Source organism: Chiloscyllium plagiosum, unplaced genomic scaffold (genome assembly GCF_037043375.1).
Source record: "Chiloscyllium plagiosum isolate Xiang-an unplaced genomic scaffold, Cpla_swu_hap1 HiC_scaffold_10, whole genome shotgun sequence".
NCBI classification, from domain to species: Eukaryota; Metazoa; Chordata; class Chondrichthyes; order Orectolobiformes; family Hemiscylliidae; genus Chiloscyllium; species Chiloscyllium plagiosum.
Window position 1 is genome coordinate 92615156 of NW_028270148.1, and position 22950 is coordinate 92638105.

At 43.9% G+C, this 22950-nt stretch overlaps 1 protein-coding gene across 4 annotated transcripts in view; it reads left to right on the forward strand.

The window, feature by feature from the left end:
• Positions 1 to 22950, forward strand: part of LOC122553009 (atlastin-2) — a 117879-nt gene that overhangs the window by 93061 nt on the left and 1868 nt on the right. For 3 of the 4 annotated variants that reach the window (XM_087991555.1, XM_043696415.2, XM_043696417.2), the window contains exon 12: positions 20321 to 20752. In XM_087991555.1, coding sequence (XP_087847681.1) covers positions 20321 to 20752 — 432 coding nt within the window. Of the gene's footprint in view, positions 1 to 20320; positions 20753 to 22860; positions 22876 to 22950 lie in introns of all 4 variants that reach the window. The other variant, XM_087991554.1, reaches the window with a different exon arrangement.

Consider the following 22950-nt stretch of genomic DNA (forward strand, 5'->3'; position numbering starts at 1 on the left):
AGACTCCCAAATCCTTCCCTTCTGGAGCTTTCTCCGGACTTTCTCCATTTAGAACATGTTCAGCACCTCTATTCTTCCTGCCAAAGTGCAAAACCTCATGTTTCCCCATAATAAATTCTATCAACCATGTTTTTGCCCACACTTTTTAACCTTTCTGTATCCCTCTGCAGACTATCATCTTCACCACTTGCCTTTGTGACTATTTTGTGGCACCCATAAACTTGTCTAGTACATTCTCTTTCCTCGTCCAAGTCATTAATTGATATTGTAAGTAATTGTGGCCTCAGCACTGATCCCTGTGGCACACTACCGGTAACAGGTTGCAAATCTGAAAACGCCCCGTTATCCCAATTGAGTCTTCCTATTTGGCAACGCATTGCGTGATTAAAGGCAGTCAGCATGGCTTTGAGGGGGGTAGGTCAGCCTCACAAATCTTATTGAGCTCTTTGAGGAGGTGACAACACAGGTTGGCGAAGGTCGAGCAGTAGATATGGTGTATGTGGACTTCAAGGTATTTGATAAGGTGCCCCATGGTAGGCTCATTCATAAAGTCAGGAAGTCTCCTGTTTGGCTATCTGGATTCAGAATTAGTTGGCTGACAGAAGACAGAGTGGTTATAGATAAAAAGTATTCGGCCTGGAGGTCAGTGTTGAGTGGGGTCCTGCAGGGCTCTGTTCTTGGGCCTCTGCTCTTTGTAGTTTTTATGAATGACTGACTTGGATGAGGAGGTTGAGGGGTGGATTAGTAAATTTGCAGATGACACAAAGGTTGGAGGTGCTGTCAATAGTATTGAGGGCTATTGCAGGCTGCAGCGCAACATAGACAAGAGGCAGAGCTAGGATGAGAAATGGCAAGTGGAGTTCAACCTGGTTAAATGCGAAGTGATGCTTTTTGGAAGGTCGAACTCTAATATTGAATATAGGATTAAAGACCGGATTCTTGCAGTTTGGAGGAACAGAGGGATCTTGGTGTTCAACTACATAGATCCCTCAAAGTTGCCACCCAATTGGAATAGGGCTGTTAAGAAAGCATATGGTGTTTTGGCTTTCATCAACAGGGGAATCAAGTTTGAGCCCCGAGGTTTTGTTGCAGCTCTACAAGTCCCTGGTGAGGCCACACTTGGAATATTGTGTCCCGTTCTGGTCGCCCTACTATAGGAAAGATACAAAATATTTGGGAAGGGTGCAAAGAAGGTTTACCAGGATGCTGCCTGGACTGGAGGGCTTGCCTTATGAAGAGAGGTTGACTAAGCTCTGACTTTTCTCTCTGGAGAGAAGGAGGAAGAGAGGTGACCTGATCGAGTTATACAAGATAATGAGAGGAATGGATTGAGTCAATAGCCAGAGACTTCCCCCAGGGCAGGATTGACTGGCACGAGGGGTCATAGTTTTGAGATATTAGGAGAAAGGTATAGAGGGGACGTCAGGGGAAGGTTCTTCGCGCAGAGAGTTGTGAATGCATGGAATGAGTTGCCAGCGGTGGTGGTGGAAGCAGAGTCATTAGGGACATTTAAGCGACTGCTGGAAATGCACATGGTTAGCAGAGAATTGAGGGGTGCGTAGGTTGTTATTTTGATAGGATTAATCCTCGGCACAACATCGTGGGCCAAAGGTCCTGTTCTGTGCTGTACTTTTCTATGTTCAGTGTTCCTCTATCCTTACTAATATGCTAGTTTCAACATCATGGGCTCTTGTGTTATTAAGTAGCCTGATGTGTAGTGCCTTATCAAATGCCTTCTAGAAATCCAAATATTTTACATCCACTGCTTTCCCTTTATCTATCCTGCCTGTAAATTTGGGAAGGCATGATTTCCCTTCGTGAAGCCATGCTGATTTTGTTTGATCACACGCATTTTTAAGTGCTTTGCTATTACATCATTTATAATAGAATCTAACATTTTCCCAATAACTGACCTTAAGCTAAATGGCCTGTAGTTAGCTCTTATTTCTCTACTTCCCTTTCTAAATAAAGATGATATTACAATGGCAGTTTTCCAGTCTCCTGGGACTTTGCCAGAATGTAAGGATTCATGGAAGTTCACTCATCCACTGTTTCTGTAGTTGTCTCCTTTAATATCCTAGGATGCACCCCATTACATTCAAGGAATTTAGCAGTCCCTAGTCCCATTAGTTTCTCTAGAACTGCTTCTGTAGAGATAGTTATTTCTTCTCTTGCCCCTTGAGAGTTTCAAATTTTGAAATGCTGTTAGTGTCTTCTACTTTGAAGACTGATGCAAAGTTTTTATTCAACTCCTGTCATTACTTGGCTTCCCATTATTATTTCCCCAGTCTCAATCAAGTTCTGTTATTTGGTAAAGACATCATTCTGACATATATAATTTGACTAATATTTTTCTACACTACTAATTGTTGCAAGTAAGTTTCTCATCCCAAACCGTAAACTGTTATCCCAAACAGGTTGGTATCCTGTCAACAAATCACCATATACGGGAGAACCTCGATTATTCAAAAGTAATGGGTGGGCACTATTTCGTTCGGATAATCAATTATTCGGTTAATCGATTAAACACCTTTCCTTTTGAGGCTCGGAGTTTTTTAAGTCTGTCCTTGTTCAAGAGACTTGCGGCACACAACATGCAAGGCCCTGCCCCCAGCCCTGTGCAACACCCCACCCCACCCCACCCCACACCCCACCCCCCGCCCCCGTGCAACAAACCCTGCCCCCTACCCTGTCCCCCACCCCCCCTTCCCCCCCTCTCCCCTCCCCCCCCTTCCCACCCTCTCCCCTCCCCCCCCTCCCACCCCCTCTCCTCCCCCCCCAACCCTCTCTCCTCCCCCCCCCCCTCCCATCCTCCCTCCCCCCCCTTCCCACCCTCTCTCCTCCCTCCCCCCCCTTCCCACCCTCTCTCCTCCCTCCCCCCCCTTCCCACCCTCTCTCCTCCCTCCCCCCCCCTTCCCACCCTCTCTCCTCCCTCCCCCCCCCCTTCCCACCCTCTCTCCTCCCTCCCCCCCCTCCCACCCTCTTCCCCCCCACCCCCTCCCCCCCACCCTCTTCCCCCCCTCTTCTTCCCCCCCCTTCTTCCCCCCCCTCTTCTTCCCCCCCTCTTCTTCCCCCCCCTCTTCTTCCCCCCCCTCTTCTTCCCCCCCCTCTTCTTCCCCGCCTCTTCTTCCCCCCCTCTTCTTCCCCCCCTCTTCTTCCCCGCCCTCTTCTTCCCCCCCCCTTCTTCCCCCCCCCTTCTTCCCCCCCCTCTTCTTCCCCCCCCTCTTCTTCCCCCCCCTCTTCTTCCCCCCCCTCTTCTTCCCCCCCCCTCTTCTTCCCCCCCCTCTTCTTCCCCCCCCTCTTCTTCCCCCCCTCTTCTTCCCCCCCCTCTTCTTCCCCCCCCTCTTCTTCCCCCCCCTCTTCTTCCCCCCCCTCTTCTTCCCCCCCCTCTTCTTCCCCCCCCTCTTCTTCCCCCCCCTCTTCTTCCCCCCCCTCTTCTTCCCCCCCCCTCTTCTTCCCCCCCCTCTTCTTCCCCCCCCCTCTTCTTCCCCCCCTCTTCTTCCCCCCCCCTCTTCTTCCCCCCCCCTCTTCTTCCCCCCCCTCTTCTTCCCCCCCCTCTTCTTCCCCCCCCCTCTTCTTCCCCCCCCCTCTTCTTCCCCCCCCCCTCTTCTTCCCCCCCCCCCCTTCTTCCCCCCCCCCTCTTCTTCCCCCCCCCCTCTTCTTCCCCCCCCTCTTCTTCCCCCCCTCTTCTTCCCCCCCCCTCTTCTTCCCCCCCCCTCTTCTTTCCCCCCCCTCTTCTTCCCCCCCCCTCTTCTTCCCCCCCCCTCTTCTTCCCCCCCCCCTCTTCTTCCCCCCCCCCTCTTCTTCCCCCCCCCTCTTCTTCCCCCCCCCTCTTCTTCCCCCCCCTCTTCTTCCCCCCCCCCTTCTTCCCCCCCCCCTCTTCTTCCCCCCCCCTCTTCTTCCCCCCCCCTCTTCTTCCCCCCCCTCTTCTTCCCCCCCCCTCTTCTTCCCCCCCCTCTTCTTCCCCCCCCCTCTTCTTCCCCCCCCCTCTTCTTCCCCCCCCCTCTTCTTCCCCCCCCCTCTTCTTCCCCCCCCCTCTTCTTCCCCCCCCCAAGCATTTGTATTCCTCTGCTCCCCACCTACTCGTGCATCTGTCCAGATGCATCTTAAATGAATCTACCGTGCCTGCCTCTACCACTTCTGCTGGCAATGCGTTCCAAACGCCCACCACCCTCTGTGTGAAGTACTTGCCGTGTGTATCCCCTTTAAACTTTCCACCTCTCACCTTGAACGCATGACCTCTGGTTATTGAATCCTTCACCCTGGGAAAAAGCTTGTCTCTATCCACCCTGTCAAGACCCTTCATGATTTTGTAAACCTCAATCAGGTCCCCCCCTCAATCTCCTTTTTTCTAGTGAAAATAAACCTAACCTAGTCAACCTCTCTTCATAGCTAACACCTTCCATACCAGGTAACATCCTCATAAACCTTCTCTGCACCCCCTCCAAAGCGTCCACATCCTTTTGGTAATGTGGCGACCAGACTGTACACAATATTCTAAATGCGGCCGAACCAATGTCTTGTACAATTTTAACATGACTTGCCAGCTCTTCTACTCAATATCCCGTCCACTGAAGGCAAGCATACTATATGTCGCCTTGACCACTCTATCCACGTGTGCAGCAACCTTCAGGGTACAATGGACCTGCACTTCCAGATCTCTCTGCCCGTCAACTTTTCCCAAGGCTCTTCCATTCATTGTCTAATTCGCTCTAGAATTAGACTTGCCTAAATGCATCACCTCATATTTGTCTGGATTGAAAGCCATCTGCCACTTTTCTACCCAATACTCCACTCTATCTATATCCTCCTGTATTCTCTGACAGTCCCTTATGCTTTCTGCTACTCCACCAATCTTTGTGTCATCTGCAAACTTGTTAATGATACCAACAGTGCCCTCTTCTAGATCATTTATGTATATTACAAACAACAGTGGCCCCAATACTGACCCCTGTGGAACACCACTGGTCACCTTTCTCCATTTCGAGAAACTCCCTTCTACTATTACTACTACTCCTACTCCTACTCCTACTCCTACTCTCTCTCCTGTTGCTCAACCAGTTCTTTATCCACCTAGCTAGAACACCCTGCACACCATGTAACTTCACTTTCTCCATTAGTCTACAATGGGGAACCTTATCAAATGCCTTACTAAAGTCCATGTATATGACATCAACAGCCTGCCCTTCATCTAACAACTTGGTCACTTCCTCGAAGAACTCTATCAAGTTGGTAAGGCATGATCTTCCCTGCACAAAACCATGTTGCCTATCACTGATAGGATCTATTTATATTTAGAAAAGAATGATCTTACCTCTTAGTATCCTCTCCAGCAACTTCCCCACCACTGACGTCGGGCTCACTGGTCTGTAGTTACCCTACTCCCTCCTTGTACAGGGGGACAACATAAGCTACCCTCCAGTTCTCTGGCATCTCACCTGTATTTAAGGATGCCACAAAGATATCTGTCAGGGCCCCAGCTATTTCCCCTCTCTCCTCCCTCAGCAACCTGAGAGAGATCCCATCCGGTCCTGGGGATTTGTCCACCTTAATAACCTCTAGCATACCCAACACATCTTCCCTACTTATGCCAACGTGATCCAGACTAATCAAACTTCTATCTCTAATCTCAAGATTCATCATGTTCCTCTCCTCCGTGAACACTGATGCAAAGTAATCATTCAGAATCTCACCCATTCTCTCAGGTTCGGCACACAGCCTTCCTTCATTCTTTTACTGGACCAATCCTTTCTCTAGTTACCTGCTTGCTGCTTATATAAGAATAAAATGCTTTGGGATTTTCCTTAATTCTGCTTGCTAAAGCTATTTCATGACCCCTTTTCACCCGCTTGATTCTTTGTTTAAGACTGGTCCTACTCTTCCGATATTCCTCAAAGGCCCATTCTCTTAGCTGCCTAGACCTTATGTACCCTTCCCTTTACCTCTTGGCTAGTTGTACAATTTCTGCTGTCATCCACGGTTCACGAATCTTGCCCTTCCTTCCTTTGCCTTCAACGGGACATGCCTATCCTGCACTACCATTAACCTATCTTTGAAAGCCTCCCACATCTCAAATGTGGATTTCCCTTCAAATAGCTGTGTCCAATCCACATTTCCAAGCTCCTGCCTGATTTTGATATAATTGGCCTTGGCCCAGTTTAGTACTCTTCCCTGAGGACCACTCTCTTCTTTATCTACGAGTATTCTAAAACTTACAGAATTGTGGTCACTGTTCCCAAAGAAATCCCCCCCCCCCCTGCCATCGCAACTTCTACCACTTGTCCTGGCTTGTTCCCCAGTACCAGGTCCAATATGACCACTTCTCTCGTCGGACTATTGACTTACTGCTCTAGAAAACTCTCCTGGACGCTTCGTACAAATTCTACTCCATCCAGACCTCTGATGCCAAGTGTATCCCAGTCAATGTTAGGAAAATTAAAATCTCCCATCACCACTACCCTATTGCCTCTGCATCTATTCATAATCTGTTTACCTATTTGTTCTTCTACCTCACTCTCACTGTGTTTGGAGGTCTGTAATACAGAGATGGAAATGTGTTGCTGGAAAAGCGCAGCAGGTCAGGCAGCATCTAGGGAACAGGAGAATCGACGTTTCGGGCATTAGCCCTTCTTCTGTAATACAGCCCCAACAATGTAACTGCACCCTTCTTATTTCTCAGCTCCACCCATAATGCTTCACTACCCAAGACCGCCATAGTGTCCTCCTTTAGCACAGCAGTGATATCGTCCCTGACCAGCAATGCAACTCCACCCCCTCTTTTACTTCCATCCCTGTCCTGTCTGAAGCGTCTATATCCCGGAACATTTAGTTGCCAATCATCATGCCCTTCCTTCAACCAAGTCTCTGTGATGGCAATAATGTCATACTCCCAGGCACCAATCCAAGCCCTACGTTACACACTATACTCCTTGCATTAAAGTAGATGCATTTCGGGCCACCAGTTCTTTTGCGCTTACCTGCTCTCTGCCTATTCTTCCCTTTATTAATGTTATCTTGATAATTCTTAGTCTCCACCTCGCTGCCTACTTGTTTACTCTTCTGGTTCCCAGTCCCCTGCCACATTAGTTTAAAACCTCCCCAACAGCAGTAGCAAAAACTCCCCCAAGGTCATTAGTTCCAGTCTGGTTCAGATGTAGACCTTCCCTTTTGTAATATTCCCACCTTCCCCAGAACCGGTCCCAATGTCCAACAAATCTGAACCCCTCCCTCCTACACCATCTCAAGCCACGTGTTCATCCTGCCTATTTTTTCATTTCTATGCTGGCTAGCACATTGCAGATCACTACCTTTTGAGGTCCTCCCCTTTAACTTCTCTCCTAGCTCCCTGAATTCTTCTTCCAGGACCTCCTCTCTCTTCCTACTTATATCGTTGGTGCCTATATGCACCAACTCAACTGGCTGTTCACCCTCCTCTTTTAGAATGCTCTGCAGCTGATTGGTGACATCCCTGACCCGAGCACCTGGGAGGCAACATACCATCTGGGAGTCCCATTTGAGGCCATAGAACCGCCTATCTACTCCCCTCACAATAGAATCCCCTATGACTATGGCCCTACGAGTCTTTTTCCTGCCCTTCTGAACAGCAGTGCCTACCACAGTGCCATAATCTTGACAACTGCTGCCCTCCTCTGGTGAGCCATCTTCCCCAACAGTATCCAAAACGGTATACCTGTTTTGGAGGGAGATGACCTCAGGGGACACCTGCACTGCCTTCCTGCACTTTTTCTGTCTTTTGGTCACCTATTTACGGTTTCCCTCAGCAATCCTAACCTGTGGTGTGACCAGTTCACTAAACGTGCTATCCACGAAAGACAGTTCTTTGAAATAGCTGTTCAATAAGTCCCCAACTCCCCTTTTTCCTACAGTCTGCATTTTTTAAAATTCTAAGTATTTAATAATGGTTACTCTTGAATTTTGCTTTTGTTCCCCATTCTGGTCACGTATTCCTGATCATCATGACTTGCTGTGTTTTACATGTATACCCTCATGTCACCTGATTAGTTGATTTTCTTTTCACCTGTGCCTTTAAAATCTTGTTCTCTGGTAAGCAATCCTTCTGCCATGACAAGCAATTTCTTTCCTTAATCAAATGATCATGACTTTGAACATTCAAAGTCAAGGTAAATGGGTAATTTAATAAAGTAAAGCAAATATCTCAAGTTTCTTTAGTCTTGTAAGGAGAGTTTAATCTCTGTACAATTTTAGTAAATCTCTTCTACACCCATGTCCTTTCAAAATGGAGTGCCTAGAATTGGACACAATGGTACTATTCTAGTCTGTAGCTGAGATCTAAAGTGTTTTATCAAGGATTGCCAAAACTTTGCTGGTTTTGTACTCTGCATTTGCTTACAAAACTGAAGAATGCTATCTGCTTTTTAAACAGTTTCCTTAACCTGTTCTGTTACCTTCAAAGATTTATATTAATGTGCTCCATTTTGTTTGTGCACCCCTTTAAAAATGTGCATTTCGTTTCTGTTGACTTTCCTGATTCTGGTTTCCAAATGATTTATCAGACTTCTAGTCATAGAGGTGTACAGCATGGAAACAGACCCTTCGGTCCAACTCGTCCATGCCGACCAAATATCCCAACCCAATCTAGTCCCACCTGCCGGGACCCACCCCATATCCTTCCAAACCCTTCCTATTCCTATACTCATCCAGATGCCTTTTAATATTGCAATTGTACCAGCCTCCACCACTTCTTCTTCTGGCAGCTCATTCCATACGTGTACCACCCTCTGTGGAAAAAGTTGCCCGTTAGGTCTCTTTATATCTTTCCCCTCTCACCCTAAACCTATGCCTTCTAGTTCTCGACTCCCCCACCCCAGGAAAAGACTTTGACGATTGATCCTATCCATGCCCCTCATGATTTTATAAACCTCTAAGGTCACCCCACAGCCTCTGGCACTCTAGGGAAAATAATCTCCGACCCTCCAGGGTACAACATCATCCCTGTGCCTAAGAAGGCTCATGCAGCATGTCTCGATGACTACCGTCCGGTGGCTCTAACCTCAGTGGTCATTAAGTGCTTTGAAAGGCTGGTTATGGCATTTATTAACTCTAGACTCCCCACTACTCTTGACGCACTCCAATTTGTCTGTTGCACTCAGATCCATGTCAGATGCCTTATCACTTGCCCTTCTCTCCTCCCCAGAACATCTTGACACCAAGAACAGGTACGTAAGAATCCTACTCATCGACTACCGTTCAGTCTTCGAAACTGTTATCCCCGTGAGACTGATTACTAAACTTAGTGATTTCTGACTAAGGCCCACTCTCTGCAACTGGATCCTCTGTTTCCTGACCCACAGGCCACAATCAGTGAAGATTGGGGATAATATTTCACCCTCATTAACACTCAACACTGAAACCCCCCCCCGGGGTGTGTACTCAGCCCCTCCTACTCTACTCACTGTACTCATGACTGTGTTGAAAATACCAGACTAATGTCCTTTACAAGTTTGCTGATGACACCACTACAGTTGGTCGAATGTTAGATGCCGATGAAACAGACTACAGATAGGAGGTGGAAGACCTGGAAAAATGATGCACTGAGAACAACCTAGCTCTCAATGCTGGCAAAACCAAGGAAGTCATTGACTTTCGGCATGATGTTATTCATGGCCCCCCCGGCACATTTAACAGCACAGGTGGAACGAGTGGAGAGTGTCAAGCTCCTGGGAGTGGTCATCAACAACAAGCTTTCTTGGGCTCTTCATGTGGATGCACTGGTCACAAAGGCCCAACAACGTTTCCTCTTCCTCAGCCAGCTGAGAAAATTTGGCATGACGGCAGAATCCTTGGCAACCTGTATAGGTGTGTCATTGAGAGCATTCTGTCTGGATTCATCACTACCCAGTATGGCAAATGTACCATTCAAGATCGGAGACTGTTATAAAGAGTGGTGAACTCTGCCTGGACAGTCACAAAGGCCAACCTCCCATCTATAGAATCCATCTACCAGGCCCATTGTCAAGGAAAGGCCACCAGCATTCTCAAAGATCCATCCCACCCTGGTAATGCTTTTCTACAATCTCTACCATCGGGTAGAAAGTACAGATGCCTGAACACGCACCAACTGGTTTCGAAACAGTTTCTACCCTTCTGTTGTTAGGATATGAATGGACTCTTAGCTTTCATTTGTACCTGTGTTTTTGTTTTGCCGCTGTTTACGTATTTACTTAGCCCTGCTATTTTTAACTATGTGATCTGCCTGTATTGTTCACAAGACCAGCTTTTTACTGTGCCTCAGTACACGTGACAATAAATTCAATTCAATTTGATTCAAAACAGCCCCAGCCCATTCAACCTGTCCCTATAGCACAAATCCTCCAACCCTAGCAACATACTTGTAGATCTTTTCTGAACCCTGTCAGGTTTCACACCATCCTACCAACATGACCTCCCAACTCCTGTACTCAATACTCTGCCCAATAAAGGAAAGCATACCAAGCGCCTCCTTCACTATCTTATCTACCTGTGACTCCACTTTCAAGGAGAGATGAACCTGCACTCCAAGGTTTCTTTGTTCAGCAACACTCCCCAGGACCTTCTCTGCATTGAAGTTTTATCTGCTATAATAACTTCAAAGTTTGGCTCTGCTGGTTAATTTGTTTAAAAACAACACTTTAACACAATTCATTCACACTTATTACAGAGCACATTACATACGCAGTCCTTGTAAGCCTAGCTCCCAGATGCATTTGCAGGGTAAGCCCCCACATGTCTTTGCAGATTCCCCACTGTGTCCAAGATTGGACTAGGAAGTCACATGACCCCTCTCAGCTCCGCTATAAAGGGGCCAACTGCTACATTCCGCCTCTTAAGTCCCGTATAACACATCAAATAATTGAAAGACAAAATAATCAAAACAGTAATGGAAAGAATACTTTTACATTATTCCATCAATATCTCAATATCTGTCGGGTGGCTTTATCTTCTTGCAGTGTGATGTTACTTAACTGACTGAGATTCTTCTAATGAGGTAGTTACTGTTGGATTTGTTTCACAAGGAATTGCTCCTGGTACCATTGTTTCACCTTCCTCTGTTGCCTAGGGGATAACAGTCTGGCCTTTTTTTGGATAATCTGACAGTTCAGTTCACAGGCGACCCACAACCCTTCCTGCTGACATCCATTGGGATCAGATCGTAACTTTGGCTCTTGCCCACAGAAGAGATGCAGATACTTGGCCTATTTTGACTACAATGCCTCCTGGAACCCAGTTTGGTCTGCTACCAAGGTTCTTGGAGAACACTGGATTGCCTGTCTCAAACACTTCTGCACTTTTAAATGAATAGTGGTTCCTCTGTTGTTCCCGCTCTCCCAGTTAAGTTTGGGAACATTAGACTTAACCTAGTCCTCAACTAAAGATGCATGGGCAGTTCAGCTGGAAGGACCTTAGTGGTCATATGTGGGGTGATCCTACGATGATTTAAAAAAAAACGCTGTCAACTTTGTGTTTAAAGCCAAGGTAGTTACTTCTTCAAGCCACTTGAAGAAGTTACTTGAAAGCTTTCACTGCTTTTTCAGATGGTCCATTGGGCGAACGACAGTACAGTGTTGTTCTGATATAGTCCTAGAGATGTACAGCACAGAAACAGACCCTTTGGTCCACCCATCCATACCGACCAGATATCCCAATCCAATCTAATCCCACTTGCCAGCACCCGGCCCATATCCCTCCAATCCCTTCCTATTCATCTACCCAACTAAGTGCCTTTTAAACATTACAATTCTACTAGCCTCCACTACTCCCTGTGGCAGCTCATTCTACACATGTACCACCCTCTGTGTGAAAACGTTGCCCCTTAGGTCTCTTTTAAATCTTTCCCCTCTCACCCTAAACCTATGCCCTCTAGTTCTGGACTCCACGACCCCAGGGAAAAGACCATGTCTATTTATCCTATCCATGCCCCTCATAATTTTGTAAACTCTATAAGGTTACCCCCTAGCCTCCGACCCTCCAGGGAAAACAGCCCCAGCCTGTTCAGCCCCTCCCTATAGCTCAAATCTTCCAACTCTGGCAACATCCTTGTAAATCTTTTCTGAACCCTTTCAAGTTTCACAATATCCTTCCGGTAGGAAGGAGACCAGAATTGCACGCAACATTCCAACAGTGGCTTAACCAATGTCCTGTACAGCTACAACATGACTTCCCAATTCCTGCACTCAATACTCTGACCAATAAAAGAAAACATACCAAACGTCATCTTCAATATCCTATCTACCTGTGACTCCACCACCTATGAACCTGTACTCCAAGGTTTCTTTATTCAGCAACACTCCCTAGGACCTTATCATTGAGTGTATAAGTCCTGCTAAGATTTGCTTTCCCAAAATGCAGCACCTTGCATTTATCTAAATTAAACTCCATCTCCCACTTCTCAGCCCATTGGCCCATCTGGTCCAGATCCTGTTGTAATCTGAGGTAACCTGTTTTGCTGTCCACTACACTTCCAATTTTGGTGTCATCTTCAAACTTACTATACCTCTTATGCTCACATCCAAATCATTTATATAAATCATGAAAAGTAGAGAACCTAGCACCGATCCTTGTGGCACTCCAGTTGTCACAAGCCTTCAGTCTGAAAGACAACCCTCCATCATTACTCTCTGTCTTCTACCTTTGAGCCAGTTCTGTATCCAAATAGCTAATTCTCCCTGTATTTTGTAAGATCTAACGTTGTTAACCAGTCTCCCATGGGGAACCTTGTCAAATGCCTTTTTGAACCCCATATAGATCACATCTATCGCTCTGCCCTCATCCATCCTCTTTGTTACTACTTCAGAAAACTCAATCAAGTTTGTGAGACATGATTTCCCACACAACCATGTTGCCTATCCATAATCAGTCTTTGTCTTTCCAAATATATGTACAGAGATGGAAATGTGTTGCTGGAAAAGCGCAGCAGGTCAGGCAGCATCTAGGGAACAGGAGAATCGACGTTTCGAGCATTAGCCCTTCTTCAGGAATCGATGTTTCGGGCATTAGCCCTTCTTCAGGAATATAAGTACATCCTGTCCCTCAGGATTCCCTCCAACAACTTGCCCACCATCGAGGTCAGGCTCACTGGTCTATTGCTCCCTGGCTTGTCCTTACCACCTTTCCTAAACAGTGGCACCATGTTACCAACCTCCAGCCTACCGGCACCTCACCTGTGACTATCGATGATACAAATATTTCAGTACGAGGCTGAACAATCACTTCCCTAGCTTCCCACAGAGTTCTAAGGTAACCTGATCAGGTCCTGGGGATTTATCCACTTTTATACATTTCAAGACATCCAGACTTCCTCCTCTGTAATATGGACATTTTGCAAGATGTCACTATCTATTTCCCTACATTCTATATCTTTCATGTCCTTTTCCACAGTAAATACTGATGCAAAATACTCATTTAGTATTTCCCCCATTTTCTGCGGCTCTACACAAAGGCCGCTTTGCTGATCTTTGAGGGGCCCTATTCTCTCCCTTGTTACCCTTTTGTCCTTAAGGAGAATCCAAAGGGTTTTTACAAATTCATTAACTCTTTGCCAAAGCTATCTCATGTCCCCTTTTTGCCTTCCTGATTTCCCTCAAGTATACTTCTACTGCCTTTATACTCTAAGGATTCACTCGATCTATCCTGTCTATACCTGACATATGCTCCCTTCTTTTTCTTAACCATACCCTCAATTTCTTTAGTCATTCTGCATTCCCTATACCTACCAGCCTTTCCTTTCACTCTAACAGGAATATACTTTCTCTGGACTCGTTATCCAAATTCTGAAGGCTTCCCATTTTCCAGCCATCCATTTACCTGTGAACCTTTGCCCCCAATCAGCTTTTGTAAGCTCTTGCCTAATACTGTCAAAATTGGCCTTTCTCCAATTTAGAACTTCAACTTTTAGATCTGGTCTATCCTTTTCCATCAATATTTTAAATCTAATAGAATTATGGTCGCTGGCTCCAAAGTGCACCCTAACACCTTAGTCACCTGCCCTGCCTTATTTCCTAACAGTAGGTCAAGTTTTGCACCTTCTCTAGTACGTACATACACATACTGAATCAGAAAAATTTCTTGTACACAGTTAACAAATTCATCCCCATCCAAACCCTTAACACTATGGCTGTCCCAGTCTATAGTTCTGAAACTACACCCTGGCAAAATTTGTTGTGTTGTCTGAAATGAAAGCCTCTGGTACCCTGTGAAACACTGGTGTGGTTTTTCACTTATGACGTACAAAATTGTGGACCACCATCCACTTTTGAATGGGTATCCACTAACAACATAAACATTTTGCTCATAAACAGACCAACATAGTCATGTGGATCCTAACCTACTGTCAACCAGGCCATTTCCATGGACGTAGTGGAGTTATGGCAGATACCTTCTGAAAATGGCACTGATTGCAATGCTTTACCACTCCTTCAATTCCTACATCAATGTCAGGCCACCGAACATAGCTTCTTATTTACAACTCCGTTTTTTGACATGACCGGATGAGCACTCTTCCAGTAATAATTCTGTCCTGGTCTAAGAATGACAACACTCAATCACCAGGGATGATACCATTTTCTCAACTCAGCTTATTTTTCCTGATCTGCTAAGGTTTAATTTCTTAACAGTCTTCTATTCTGCCAACTGTACAATACCGTTGCTTTCATCTTTGATAACTGTGGATCTCTGTCAGTCCAGTACTTGTTGAACCGATAAAGGCAAGGTGTATAGAAAATTCATGGCCATCGTCTTCCAATATTGTGAAGCATGTATCCATCTCTGGCAAGGGCAAACTACTCAGGGCATCTGCGTTGGCAATATATATCCCAGGGTGGTGATCAATGGCATACCGATAAGCCAACATGAACAACATCTAATGCTGTATCTGACCCGAAGCTATGTCCTCTCATTCTGGACTCTCCCACCCCAAAGAAAAGTCCTTTTCTATTTACCCTATCCATGCCTCTCATGATTTTATAACCTCTATAAAGTCACTCCTCAGCCTCCAACATTTCAGGGAAAACAGCCCCAGCCTATTCAGCCTCTCCCTATAGCTCAAACCCTCCAACTCTGGCAATGCCCTTGTAAATCTTTTCTGAACCCTTTCAGGTTTCACAAAATACTTCCTACAGCAGAGAGACCAGAATTGCACACACTATTCCAAAAGTAGCCCAACCAATGTCCTGAACGGCTGCAAAATGACCTCCCAACTCCTTGACTCAATGCTCTGACAAATAAAGGAAAGCATACCAAAATCTACCTTCACTATTACTATCTACTTCCAAGGAACTATGAACCTGCATTCCAAGGTCTCTTTGTTCAGTAACATGCCGCAGGACCTTGCTATTAAGTGTACAAGTCCTGCTCTGATTTGCCTTTCCAAAATGCAGCACCTTGCATTTATCTAAATTAAACTCCGTCTGCCACTGCTCAGCCTATTGGCCTATCTGATCAAGATTCCATTGTACTCTGAAGTAATCTTCTTCGCTGTCCACTATACCTCCAATTTTGTTGTCATCTGGAAACTTACTAATCACCCCTCCTATGTTCACATCCAAATCATTTATGACGAAAAGCAGTGGACCCAACACCAATCCTTGTGGTACACCACTGGTCACCGGCCTCCAATCTGCAAGTCAACCCTCCACCACCACCCTCTGTTTTCTCCCTTTGAGCCAGTTCTGTATCCAAATGGCTAGTTTTCTCTGTATTCCGTGTAATCTAATCTTTCTAACCAATCTGCCGTGAGGAACTTTTTCGAAAGCTTTACTGAAGTCCATATCGATCATATTTACTGCTTTGTTCTCAGCGATCCTCTTCTTAACTTGATTGAGTTTTTATTTGAAGTAGTAGTTAAAACTTTATTTCCCACACAAAGCCATGTTGACTATCCTTAATCAGTCCTTGCCTTTCTAAATACATGTAGATCCTGTCCCTTAGGATTCCCTCCAATAATTTACCCACCACTGATGTCAGGCTCACTGGTCTATAATGCCCTGGCTTTTCCTTACCATCTTTTTTAAATAGTGGCACCACAATAGCCAACCTCCAATCTTCTGGCACCTCACCTGTGACTATTGATACAAATATTTCAATAAGGGGCCCAGCAATCACTTCCCTAGCTTCCCACAATTCTAGGGTACATCTGATCAGGTTCAGGGGATTTATCCATGTTTGTGAATTAAGACACCACCTCTGTAATATGGACATTTTTCAAGATGTCACCATCTACTTCCTCACATTCTATATCTTCCATGTCCTTCTCCACAGTAAACACTGATGCAAATTGCTCATTTAGTATCTTCCCCCATCTCCTGCGGTTCCCCACACAGGCTGCTGTACTGATCTTGGAGGGGTCCTATTCTCGCCCTAGTTATCTTTTTGTCCTTATGTATTTACAATCTTAGTGTTAGTATATTAGTCCCTTCCAATTCAGGTGCAATCTGTATTCCTTATACTGATCGCTTTTACTCAGAAGAGATTCCAGTGATCCCAAAATGTGAACCCTTCTCCCCTGCACCTGTTCCTCAGCTACGCATTCATCTGCTCTGTCCTCCTATTCCTACCCTCACTAGCTTGTAGCACTCTGAGTAACCCAGATATAACTACTCTCCAGGACCTCCTTTTTTAATAAAAGAGCTGCCTGACATTCTATATTCTCCCATCCGAATCTCATCCTTTTTCTTTCCCGTGTTGTTAGTTCAAATGTACACAACGACCTCCTGCTGGTCTGTTTCCCCTTTGAGAATGTTCTGCACTCTCTCCAAGAGATCCTTGACCCTGGCACCAGGGAGGCAACACCATTCTGATTTCTTGCTGGCTGCCGGAATACCTGTCTGTGCCCCTGACTAGTAAGTCCCCTATCGCAATCAATAGCTTGGAACCAGACATCCCCTCGTTATGTTAGAGCCAGTCTTGGCACCAGAACCTTGGCTGTTCATGCTACAGTCCCCAAAGTCTCCATCACCCCCTACATTTTCGGAAAACTGACCCGTTTGAGATATGGGTAGCCACATGAGACTCCTGCAGTACGTACCTCAATCTCCTACCTTTCCTGCAGGTAACCCATCTATCTGACTGTCTGTGGTTTTTCTCTCTTCTAAAACTGCCATCCATCACACCCCGGCTCCTGTAAGTTCTTCATTGCATCTAACTGCTGATCCATGCGATGTGATAGGATTCACAACCAAAGACCTTTCCTGCAGACCTAATCTCCCACATCCAACAGGAAGAGTACATCTCTCTACTAAAGGCCATCTTTGCTCTTTAACAATCAACAGATCCAGACAATAGCATCATCTTACTGCTCTTAAAAAAAAAACACTGCTCCAAGCTAAGTTTGTACCCATGTTTTATGTTTTAAAAATTTAATCAAGAGACAGATCTCAATCAAACATAAAATGAAAAAAAAGCCCAGTCTATTCACTACTGTAGATTTACAGCAAGGTTACACTTAAAAACTGCACTCAGCTTCTGCTGTGCTGGGAGCTCTCCCACACACAGGTTCCTCCAAGGTCAGCTGTGAATTTTGCTGTTTATTAATTTTTCTTAGGTGCACTCTGTCCAGAGACTTGAAGTCAAACAACAAAGGCAGTAACTGTGCAGATTCACTGCTGTCAGTCAGCAGTGTAGGTTTCTGTCTGTCTTTGTTTGTTTCTCCTTTTTAAAGTGCCATTGTTTTTATCTTTTCCCCCTCAAATGTTCCAAATCAATGCAACAATTTATAAAACAGTAATTCTGCTGCTCAAATTCAAGGAAATCAGCTCCCACACCTAAAATACCTCCAAAAAAGAGGAGCTGCTGTTACAGCTACATGTTTTTCCTCCATTTGGATTACCCAGAATTCTTCTGTAACCATCTCCAGAAAGGATTTGAATTCAGAGTTATTCTTAAGGGCCAGCACCTCCTTGATTGCTTTCATCTTGTCCTCTATGGGGTGCAACTCCTGTGTATCCGCCCAATAATGAAGGTAAGCTGCTTCTTTCGCCTGGAAGGTGCACTTCTGCTTTCAGAAGCACTCCTGTTTCCTGGAATCACTTTAATATTACTAAATTTTACAAGTGTTTTTCTTCAGTAGGTCCTGTTAGTAATATGTCTTCCAAGTACACCATAACACCCAGCAAGTTTTGCAGTAAACTGTCCTTTGTTCTTTAGAATATAGCATACTCTAAAATTCCAAAAAGCAAGCAGGTGTTGTAGTACAGCACTTTATGGTTGTTTAAGGTGCCGCATCTCTTTGAGACATTGTCCAGCTTCAACTGCTGGTAGACATGACTCATGTCTGGCGAAAGTGAGGTCTGCAGATGCTGGAGATCAGAGTCAAGATTAGAGTGGTGCTGGAAAAGCACAGCAGGTCAGGCAGCATCCGAGGAGCAGGAAAAACGATGTTTCGGGCGAAAGCCCTTTATTAGGAGTCGGGAAAGGCTTTTGCCCGAAATATCATTTCCCTGCTCCTCGGATGCTGCCTGACCTGCTGTGCATTTCCAGTACCACTCTAATCATGACTCGTGTCTCACTTGTTGAACATATGACCTCCCAGCCTGTTTTCCATGTAGATCTCCAATATTTGGAGTCGAGTACTTAGCCAGATTCGCAGCCTGGTTCACCATCCACTTGTAATCTCTACAGATATAAATGCTTTTATCCAGTTTCACTCCTGGCACAATGAATATTCTATAGGTCAGAGAATTAGCTTGGATTTTTAAAGGGCAGATCTTGCTTGAGTATCTGATGTATTTTGAAGGCAGAAATTACTGCAGATGCTGGAATCTGTACTGAAAATAACAAATGCTGGAGGACGCAGTGGGTCATACATAATCCACAAAGAAGGCAAGCTGATGTTGTGTGTCCAGATGAGTCTTGAGCTGAAGTGAAGTGTGGAGGGGGCAGCATTTATGCTGTAGTTTGGGTTGGTTGGGGGGAGGTGTAGAGTGGTGGGAGAGAAAAAACATTGATAGTTCAGATTCTTTCAAGTCTGGCAATTAGACACATCATTGTTCTGCCAACCTCAAATTCTGATCACTTAATCTGAACTATCAACATCTTTTATTCCCTCCCCTCGTATAAGTTCTTATAGATATAACTGGATAATGCTGTGGCCATTGATTTTAATATAATTAAATCTCAGGTTTCACTTGGGACACATAAAAAAAGGTGCTTTCAAAATGGTGCAAAACTATGAACAGTGACTGCCTTTCAAGAGTAAAATTAGAAAACATGTAATAAGTGGTAGGTGTTTGAAATGGCAGTAGATGCTTCGTTAGTTTTGATCTTGAGATTGATACCTTGATACACAATCCCTTGGACTGCTGGGACCTTTTTTGATTTCTTTCCAAGTCTGATGGGACAAAGCCCTCTTAATTCTGATAAAACTGAAAATGTTTAGGCTAAAAAATTGAAGACTTTTCTATAAAAGCTCTCCTGGTTGAGAAATTCCACAAACTAGATGTCACTTCTGCTAAGATCACCTGAAGTGACTTGATTCTCCTTCTAGGAGTAGGAATTCTTCCTGACAGTCAACAGCAATCATGTGCTTTCTTGAGGTTGTCACTTTACAAAATAAAAGTCAAAATAGTTTGTTAAACATTACATCCATAGATCTCTCTTTGTTGTCATTTTTTCAATACAATATTGATTTTGAAATAAAAATCCCAAAATATAACACAATTGCGAACCTTTCATTGCAGTGTAATTCATTGGAATGGGTGTGGCTAGATCAACTAGAGTGATATTAGCTAATTGAAGTGCACAGAAGCCCTTTCCAATTAAGCCTTTTCATAAGATTAAAAAAGAATGTTAATAACTTTTTATAGTATTTAAAACTTTGGTGGATAAGATGGTACTGGAGTGGGATGTTGACAGTGATCAGTGAAGAAAATGGGGCCATGGGTGGATATTTCTTGACTGACTGAAAGAAAATTTACACATTGTCCTGTTGAAGCAAGAAATTAAAAATGGATCGGAGCATGTCCAAATGAAACTACATGAAAAATGAATAAACTTCTGACATGTATTTCACACTTTCTCTTTGTACTCAGCAGTTAGTGCACAAAAAGATTATTATTACGTTATTTTATATATTTTCTACACCAAAATAGACACCTTGTACCCATCAGCACTGGAGTTCAGTAAATCTAATTTGTTTAAAAGCAGAACCAGTTTTGAAGTATACACACATTCCATGCACTTTGGCTAAGAATTTTGACTTAAATATTATGGAGAAAATGTCATTTGTCCTGCACCTATAGATCCTAAAAATTATAATGTCCTTAGAAAATAGCATCATATTCAAGAATTGTAAATGTGTTTGTCTTTGCAGTTCTGTGGGGGAGATAAGCCTTACATAGCACCAGCAGATCTGGAGCAGCAACACCTGAACTTGAAAGCAGCTTCTATCAAGCAGTTTCGATCTGTCAAGAAAATGGGTGGGGAAGAATTCTGTCAGCGCTATCAAGAACAGCTTGAGCAAGAAATGGATGAGAACTATGCAAACTTTGTAAAGCACAATGACAGCAAAAATATTTTTTATGCTGCTCGCACACCTGCCACACTCTTTGCTGTGATGTTTACCATGTACATAATCTCAGGAGTGACTGGATTCATTGGCTTGAACTCGATAGCTTCTTTATGCAACCTTGTGATGGGAATGGCTCTAATATCCCTCTGCACCTGGGCTTACACAAAGTATTCTGGTGAATTCAGAGAATTTGGAACAATCATTGATCAAGTGGCTGAAACTATATGGGAACAGGTGAGTACAATTCCTCCACAGTCCCTCCTTTATTGCCACTATGATGTACAGTTTAATGTAGAGAAACGTCCCTAGTTTAAATAATATGTTGATCATTATTGTATGACTTTTAAAATTGATTGCAATCTTAGCTAATTAACAGTTTATGCAGTACTTTCTAAAGGCATTGCTTTAAATTATTTGGGTGCATGTTCATAACTACGTAATCTTTCAATATGTAGCTGAATAACAAGCATGTATTAACTCTTCAACCCTATTTAACATCTGTCGGCAATGTCCTTCCCATCAGTCCTTTGCTTCTTTCCTAAATGTCTGTCTGACAAAATTAATGGCAATTTAACAAAACAATCTTTGAATTGCATTTTCCAGATTTAATAATAGGGTGACTCGAAATAGTTATCTATTACACATTTCCAGGGCAGGTGGGAGTTGAACCTGTACCTTGTGGCTCAGAGGCAAGGACACTACCGCTGTGTCACCAGAGTCGTCTTCAGATTTAATAGACAAACCTGGACAAAGGTGGTTCTTCACTCTGTTTTTAATCATCTCACCTTCCATTGCTGCATCACTTAATGAAAAATAGTTGCAGCTTAGATGACCCATAGTATCTGCAACTTACTTCCCTTTTGAAGTTCTCTAGCTAAACTTTACTGCCCCGTTTTCCCATGACCATTATGACATGTTATGGGATTTGTTTATGTCCACTGACAGGGAAGGAAGAGCCTTAGTTTAACACTTGATCTGGAGGATTGGAAGAGTGATTGGAAAGTGCAACATTCCTTAAGTACTTCTCTGGTGTGCGAACCCAGATCATGGGGTTATGTTTCTGGTGGAGGACTGAAACTCACCACCTCTGGTCACTGTTGTGACTAACTGAGCTAAGGTTGTTATATTCCCTACAGCCAGAGTGTGATCAGAATAATTAAAATAGAAAACTGATTTTTCACCCTGAAGTACTGGAATTCATTGGCTCTTTTTTTTGTCTGTTCATCTTTTTTGCCAGTATTTGGAACGACACAAGCTTAATGGAATTTCTCTACCTGAAAATGACCCTTTACTGAATTAGTCTAAAGTTTTAGTTGTGTACATTATTCTAATATTAAAATAGAATGTTTTAATGCAACATTTGCATTGATTAAAATAACCATGATTTGGCATGCATTTATTTTTAATGTAGCTGATTTTTTTTATTCAAACAAGTGCTTTACAAATTTATTTTCCTTTTTTGTTCTGCTTGTTGAGAGTCTCAAATATGAAATATAGCTGCTTTGAGCAATCAAATCACTAAGGTGAATTGCATAGCATTCATTTGGTTGTAATTATAGACTCTGTAGCATAGATGAGTAAGCACATGACTGAGGACGTGAGCCTGCATAAGAAAACTGAGGGAGACAAATGATCAGATTTTTAAAGGTGGAGGGACATTGGTCATCTACATGACATCCTGTGCTATGGTTCAGCTTTGGTATTTGCCTGTGATGTTTCAAGTGCAAGTTCCCAATCACTACTGTGAACCACATGTGGCAGATTTTTCACAGCATTTTGCTCTGGGTTTGCTCCTAGTTGGTTCGGGAGTGGTATTAGTGAGTTGTGAGCAGAATACGTCAAGATTGTGCAAATTGTACAATAACAACATTCAGCTGATTTTGGGAGACATATTCAACAAACCATGAGGTCCTAATTCAGTTTTTCAAACCAATTTTTGTTTCCCTTTTACACATTACTTAATTTCCTCAATGTGAATGAAGGTGGGATGATTTTAAACCAAAAACAAGATTATCCAACTATGTTATGGGGAAATGAGACAAGGATTCAAAAGTAGTTTGTTTGACAGTTGAGACACGTGCATCAAACTTGGGAAAGAGCTTTGGAACTCAGTGATAATTGAGCTTGTATTTATCCAATATCCCAATATAAATCATTTAATAATAATCCCTGTTTTAGAGGATAGCTCAAAGTATCTGCTGTTGCTGCATTCTATATTCTGATGGCTGTTATTCTGTGTTTCTTCTGAAGTATTCTTTGATTCCTAGTCTTTCCCTGTCGGTACTGATTACTACATGCATTGATTGCTCATTTTCTTCCCTTTCCTCCTTTATGCAATCCAGAGGAGTCCAAAGAAGGTGAAAACCTTGTTTTGACTTATTACCACAAACATAATTTTTTTTTGACTTATTGTAGTCTTCCCAGTTCATAAC